Here is a 7,500-nt window from a genome sequence, read left to right as displayed (position 1 = left end):
TGTATGTGTCACATGGTGTGTGTATGGGTGTACGTGTGTCACTGAAGGGACTGGCGAATCTGGGGCACCGATGAAGCTGGCACTAGGGAGCTGGACCTCGCTCTCACACACACACACACACACACACACACACACACACACACACACACACACACACACACACACACACACACACACACACACACACACACACACACACACACAGTTGAGGTGTATCCCGGTGCTCATTAGGGCTGGCAATGAGGCTGTGCTGCTGGAAGAGACGGGGAAAAAACATTCAGGGAGAGGAAGAGAGAGAAGGAGGGAGGGAGAAGCAGGGAGGGGAAAAAAGGGGAAAAAATGGGAGATTTTAAATTTTAATAACACTAGTACGATTTTGTAAATCTTTCCTGACAGAAAAGTCCTCATTATTTTCATCTGTCTCCGAGGAGCTGCTCCTCCAGCTCTGCCTCCCCGGGTAAATGGACTCTCTCCCTCTCTCTCTCTCTCCCTCTCTCTCCCCTCTCTCTCTCGCTATCTATCTAGCTATCTTTGTCTCATTTCCTTTCTTTGCTCACTCTCTCACTCACTCTGTTTCTCTCTATTTCCCTTCCTCCTTTCCCTCTTTGCGTTTTTTCGTCCGAGTCGTCCTCTCCCTTTGCTTTGTATTTTTGCACTCCTTTTCAGACATTCAACTCTTCTGTCCTTTCTTTCTCTCCCTGTCCCTCCGTCTTGATGCATGCTCAATGTCTCTCTCTCTCTCTCTCTCTCTCTCTCTCTCTCTCTCTCTCTCTCTCTCTCTCTCTCTCTCTCTCTCTCTCTCTCTCTCTCTCCTAATCTCACCCTCTCACTCTCACAGTGTGCATCGCCACAGTGCTGGGTTTCGGTGTAGTAAGGTGGAAGCTGACTGGTTGCCTGAGTTGAAGGAATATCAGGACCCCAGTACATTGGCCAGAACCTGATCTTCCCATTGGCTGCCATCTCAGACACCGCTTGTGTGTGTGTCTGTGTCTGTCTGCTTGTGTGTTTGTTCTGTCAGTGTGTCTGTCTGTGTTTCTGCATGTGTGTGAGAGCTTTTCCGCTCGGGGGGGGGGGGGGGACTTGGACTGGGGCTCATACAGTAGATAGTAGAGTAAAGGTAAGCCCTTCTTAAGCTCTGTGTGTGTGTGTGTGTGTGTGTGTGCACGTATGTGCGCAGCTGTGTGTGTGTGTGTGTGTGTGTGTGTGTGTGTGTGTGTGTGTGTGTGTGTGTGTGTGTGTGACATTCACACTTGTACGTGCGCTGTGTACATTACTCTGACATTCCTACTCACACACACTTCCATCCGTGCCCCTCGCCCCCCACCCGTTCCTTCCCCCTTATGTCAAGTGTCAAAGCCAGGGGATGGATCCGGTTTGATAAGTTCTGTTCTGTCTGGCCAGGTGTCAGGACGGGATTGACCATACGACAGAAGAAAACCATGTTATCCACTCTTCCAATTCCAAATTTAGGTTTTTCCTCTCTATCTTTTCCGGTTATGGGGTGGTGGGGTTATTTTAAGGCATTTCATTTCGGAGGGAGAGAATTTATGCCTCCTCTCTTGTTTGAGGGAGGTAATAGGAAAAGAAAGTGAAGCGACTTGTGATCTTATTTCATTAATGGGCTTGCAGTTGGACAGAATGTGTAGGTTACATCGAGTCACAGTAGCTCAGAGGAGACAATAAATGCTGATGAGTTGTCCAGAGAAGTCTGAATGTGCTCTCTTAGATGAAAAGCGTTTTTTGGACCCTTTTACATATAAGTTCTTGAAAAGGAGAACCTTAAAATTGATGCTTTTGACAGAAGATTTTTTTCCCGTTTCTTTTTATTTACCATTATTTACCATTTGTCCAGTGTCAATTGTAACAAGGCTACTCTTATAAAGGCTTTATGAGTGGTATATAATTTGTTTATTAATTAGTTTTTGAACACTTTCTAAATCATTAATAAGCTGTTATAACACATAAGATAAAAAGGGCAACCGTCACCTGTTGCTTGCCAAATAGTGAGCCCACATTTTTCTGTACTGTTAAGCCTCAGATCTCATTTGCTACTTAGGTAGTGACTAACAAGATCTGTTAGCAACTAGCAGGCTCTGCTAGTGACGAGCAAGGTCTCTTAACACTTAACAAGATCTGCTAGTGACTAGCAAGATCTGTTAGCAGCTAGCAAGATCTGTTAGCAGCTAGCAAGATCTGCTAGCAACTAGCAAGATATGTTAGCAGCTAGCAAGATCTGAGATTTAACAGGATAGATAGATTAAAAGTGTAGCAGTAACTTGAGCTTGCCTAATAGTGAGCCCACATTGATGTACGAAAACTTTATAACTTGTTTATAATTATGTATTAATGATTTATAAAGTGTTTACCCTAATTATAAACCATCTATAAAGCCTTTATAAATGTATTGTTGTAATGCACCCTTTTATATTTTATTGTGTTCCATGCTAACTTTTTCCTGGTTTTTTTTCTTTCTTTTTTTTTCTTTCCAGTGGAAGATTTACCACGGAGCCTTTTTATGTAGCACTAACCTGAGACCATCACGCTTCTCCGTTTTTCGTTTCATTACATTAATTTGCCTCAAACCGTCAGAGGGCAGGACGTGGTAAAATTTTATTTATCTATCTATCTATCTATCATCGGATGATCCGCTGTGGCGACCCCTAACGGGAGCAGCCGAAAGTAGTAGTAGTATCTATCTATCTATCATCTATCTATTTATTTAGTCATATGAAATCTGAAATGAATTCTCGTGGGAAATCTTGCCAGAGCATGAGAGTAGAATGAGACACGTGGCGTTTTGTTTAGATGCCCGGCCCAGACCTGTTGTTCAACAAGCCGAATTGAAACGATGAGCCAGTAAACAAATGGGCTGTTACAAGTTCAGGTTAAGGTAAGATTAAAATAGTTCATAATTTATTCTGGATAAATCAATGGTGTCATTCAACGAAGATAAAAAGGCTTTTGACTGGACGGTTCTAAATTTGTATCAGGCATCTGGCCATGTTAAATTGTCAGAAGAAAGGTAAGCTATTTCACATTGGGCTTCAAGGCTGTTGCAAAGAGACTTACTTTTCTAATATCAGTTCCTTGGTGCTTTGAATGCTCAGTGTTTAAAGATATCCAGCCGTGGTGAATTTTTATCGACTAGAGCCTGAAAAATGAACATCTCCTAGTATTTAGCGACATCTTATCCGCGAAGTAAAGACTAACGTCTGTAATGTTTCCACCCTACCCCCTGAAGGCCTCCATTCGCCCTCCCCCTCATTTTCAAAGTTATAAAATTAACAATCACTGACCCTCCTGCCCCAAACACACATGCACACACACACAAACACATGCACGCACGTACGCATGCACGTCAAGGTCTGGGTAGATTACATGGTAAGTGAAAAATCAGTTCTCGTCGTCCACGTGTTGGATGCAGGAGAAATGGGCAGGAGTACAGACCTGAGAAACTTTGACCAGGGCCAAATTGTTATGGCCAGACAGCTGGGTCAGAGCATCTCTGAAACGCCAAGACTTGTGGGGTGCTCCCAGTCAGCAGTGGTGAGTACCTACTGGCAGTCCAAGGAGGGACAAACCACAAACTGGCAACAGGGTGTTAGGTGCCCATGGCTCATCGATGCATGAGGGCAGTGAAGGCTATCCCGTCTGGTCTGAGCCAACAGAAGGTCTACTGTGGCAGAAGTCATGGAAAATTTTTAATGATATTTACTGGAGGAATGTGTCACAACACAGTGCATCACACCCTGCTGTGTATGGGGCTGCGTAGCTGCAGACCAGTCAGAGTACCCATGATGACCCCTGTCCACTGTCGGAAGCACCTACAATGGGCACGCGAGTGTTGGAGTTGGACCTTGGAGTAGTGGAATTTGAAGACTGAATGAAGACTACAAGCCGGTGGAGGGAGTGTGATGGCTGGACCCAGGGTTTCCCAGCAGTCCAGCCATTCATGTGGACATCAGTTTGACCCGTGCTACCTACCTAAACATCATTGTAGACCAGGTTCACTCCTTCATGGCAGCGGTATCCCCTGATGGCAGTGGCCTCTTTCAGCAGGATAATGTGCCCTGGCCCACTGCACACATTGTTTGGGAATGGTTTGAGGAACATGATGAAGTGTTAAGGTGTTGCGCTGGCCTCCACTTCTTAACTACAGGATTTGAAGGATCCGCTGATAATGTTTTGGTGCCGGATACCACAGGACACCTTCTGGGGTCTTGTAGAGTCCATGCCTTGGTGGGCCGGTGCTGTTCTGGCGGCACATGGAGAACCAACAGCATATTAGGCAGGTGGTCATAATGTTTTGGCTCATCAGTGTATCCACACACACACACACAGACACACACACACACACACACATGGACAGGCTAGAACTTGACGCACAAGCGTCTCCGCTGGGCATTGCACAGGGATAAATAATCATTCTAAATAATTAATGTCAATTAAGAGAGGGAGAGGCGGCCTTTGCTAAGCATGCTAAACACACATTAGTGTTTCTCTGGGATCCCCTCCCCCAAATGTCTTCAACCAATCAGTTCACCGCTCTGCAGGCAGCGAGATAGGGCTGGCTGTCTTATCCCAGCAGTCCTGTGCTGCTGCTCATTTTATCACATCTTCGTCTGTTGGCATAAAACACTTCAACTTTTCTGTTTGGCTCCGTACCTTCAAAGCCCCCAAAACACTTATCTTCTAATTTGAGGTTCCCCTGCTGCTTTGATTTGGGACCCCTTCTGCTTAATACAGGAGAAAATGCTGTAGGATAACTTTTATTTTCATCATATAGTGATTTTGCAGTGCAGTACAGCTTGTAGTACCATTGTATAGTGTTCAGCACGTGTTTAGTTGATGTACTGTTGACAAACCAGTTGTGGTTTGCTTTGTAGTCTAACCCATGATGCACGGACACTGACGTTACAAATGGTAGCTTTAATATGTCTCTGTCTCTTTCGGGGCGCCTCAGTGGCTCGCCTGTTAGAGCCCGTACCACGTAAGGCTGGGTCCTTACCGCAGCGGCCTGGGTTCGAATCCGGCCTGGGCCCTTTGCTGCATGTCATCCCCTTTCCTGTCTCTCTCTCTGCTATCAGTATCTAGTAAAGGCAGAAGAAGAAGAAAAGCCTCTCTTTCTCTTGATGCTTTTGTTAGATTTGGGGGTCAGATGACGTGAAAAGGGCAAAGGTTGTAGTTTGCTTTGGGAGCCTGTTGCAAAGCCTCTTTGACTGATGCACACCAGTAAAAAAGGAGAAAATAACACTAATGCGAATGCAACATGAAAGCGCAAAGACGCGACAAAAGTTTATCCTCGGCTCTCCTCTTCATCATCTCTCCTTTCTCATCATCTCTCCTCTTCATCATCTCTCCTTTCCCCCGCAGGAGTGGGTTTCAGAGTGGGCAGCCAGTTGTGGGTTGCTGGGGGGGTCTGAGGTGGAGGCCAGTGGGCAGTGAGAGGCTGTTAGTTTGACTTGTCTAGGGGGCTTTGGATGGAGGCTAGCAGGATGACTGAGCAGCAGCCAGCCAGCCAGCCCCCTCCGCAGTGATAAATGGCCACAGCATGGGCTATTCATCTCCTGCTTAGAGGAGTGGACACTGCCCCCCTCCCCTCCCGCCCCTCTCCCCCACCCCCTCTACATGTCAGCAAATGTGATAATTCTGTCATTTGTCAGGAGCGACGGAGGGTTAGGGGATCATATGTGTGTGTGTGTGTGTGTGTGTGTTTGGGGGGGGGAGACATTGGAGAATAATGTTGACACATATACACAATCAGAAGCGCACACCTCACGTGCACGCTCCCCTTGCAGCCGCTATCGCACTCGCACGTGCACCGGTGACCACGCACGCCCCCTGGCTCCTCGCCGCCTCCCTCCTGGTTCCCCAGCGTTCCCTTTGGCCCTCCCTGCGCTGGCTTTGTGTCTCGTTGGTTCAAAGCCCCCTCTTGTCAAGTTTACTTAGGCCACAGTGGGAAAACTGAAATGTGCAAAAGAGGGAGTCGTTTTATGGTGAATTCCATCAGTAATTCTGTGATTTTATTACCTCCAGGAAACTACTGAGCCACTTTTTCCACTTTATTGTGGCAAATAAAGTTTTTAGAGTCTGTCTGCTGTGTGTGTGTGTGTTTGTGTGTGTGTGTCTGTGTTTGTGTGTGTTTGTGTGTTTGTGTATCCATGTGTATCCATTGTGTATCCCATCTGTGTGCACGTTGTATACATGGGTCTTGTCTTTTCACTGGTCTGTGTGTGTGTGGTGTGTGTGTGTGTGTGTGTGTGTTAGATGTGAGGGTCCCGTGCCAGTGTTTGTGTACCTGTAAATACTATGTATGCAGGCCTCACGGTAGCTGTTAAACATGATAACCCTGCAGCTGATGGCTGGACATTTAGTTTAGTTTGCATATAAACATATAAATGCATCTTTCTGTAGACACAATGTGACTACTGTGAACCCTAACTCTAATGTCTCTTTCTCTCTCTCTCTCTCTCTCTCTCTCTCTCTCTCTCTCTCTCTCTCTCTCTCTCTCTCTCTCTCTCTCTCTCTCTCTCTCTCTCTCTCTCTCTCTCTCTCTCTCTCTCTCTCTCTCTCTCTCTCTCTCTCTCTCTCTCTCTCTCTCTCTCTCTCCTCTCTCTCTCTCTCCTCTCTTGTCTCTCCCTCCCCAGGATCATCCAGAATCGTGTCCTGGTCTTCGTTCTCGGAGCCCTCATCCTCCTCACCATTATCCTGGCCATCTATTTCAATCTTGTGGCCACTGATCTCTTCTGCACACCCACACGCACACACAGTCGCTCGCTCTGTCACACACACACACACACACACACACACACACACACACACACACACACACACACACACACACACACACACACACAAACAGAAACACACACACACACATGATTAATATCGACAAAAGTGTTGTTCTTGTGTAATTAGGACAAATGGTCCCCATGAATCACTGTTTCCAAGGCCTGACAGGGAGCCAACCCCCCACCTCTCTCTCTCTCTCTCTCTCTCTCTCTCTCTCTCTCTCTCTCTCTCTCTCTCTCTCTCTCTCTCTCTCTTTCTCTCTTTTGCTCTTTCCTTTTATTTTTCCTATTTCTTTTGCTCTCTAGCTTCTTTTACCCCTGTTTTATCTCTCTTTCTTCCCTCTTTCTTCCTTTTCTCTCTCCCCTCCATCTGGTTTCCTCTCTGTCAGGCTCTGTATCTCCTCTCCTCTGGGGACTGGGTGTGTGTGTGTGTGTGTGTGTGTTTGGGGGGGGGGGGTGTACTGTTCTTATGATTCTTCTTCTTCCTACATGGTGTTGTCCTCGGTGTGGTTCTGCATGGCAGCGGTCTGTCCCGTCCCCAGCTGCAGGATGCCCGGAGACCTTTCTTTTTCATATGTGTCAGAGCAGATTCAGATGATCTATAAATAATGTTTGGTTTGGTTCGGGTTTGTTTGTAACTACACTCCAGATAGCTGGATACGGCATGGAGGACCTCCAGATGATGCACGCTGGCCGCTGGTACCGTACA

At 46.6% G+C, this 7,500-nt stretch overlaps 1 protein-coding gene across 1 annotated transcript in view; it reads left to right on the top strand.

The window, feature by feature from the left end:
* Nucleotides 1–7,187, top strand: part of vti1a (vesicle transport through interaction with t-SNAREs 1A) — a 192,073-nt gene extending 184,886 nt beyond the window's left edge. Inside the window, exon 8 of the mRNA XM_056297238.1 lies at nt 6,648–7,187. Coding sequence (XP_056153213.1) covers nt 6,648–6,882 — 235 coding nt within the window. The 3' untranslated portion in view covers nt 6,883–7,187. The remainder of the gene's footprint in view (nt 1–6,647) is intronic.
* The last annotated feature ends 313 nt before the right edge of the window (nt 7,188–7,500 follow it).

This window comes from Lampris incognitus, chromosome 17 (genome assembly GCF_029633865.1).
Source record: "Lampris incognitus isolate fLamInc1 chromosome 17, fLamInc1.hap2, whole genome shotgun sequence".
NCBI lineage: Eukaryota > Metazoa > Chordata > Actinopteri > Lampriformes > Lampridae > Lampris > Lampris incognitus.
The sequence above is the reverse complement of the archived record's forward strand: the minus strand, read 5'-3'. Positions and strand labels throughout refer to the sequence as shown.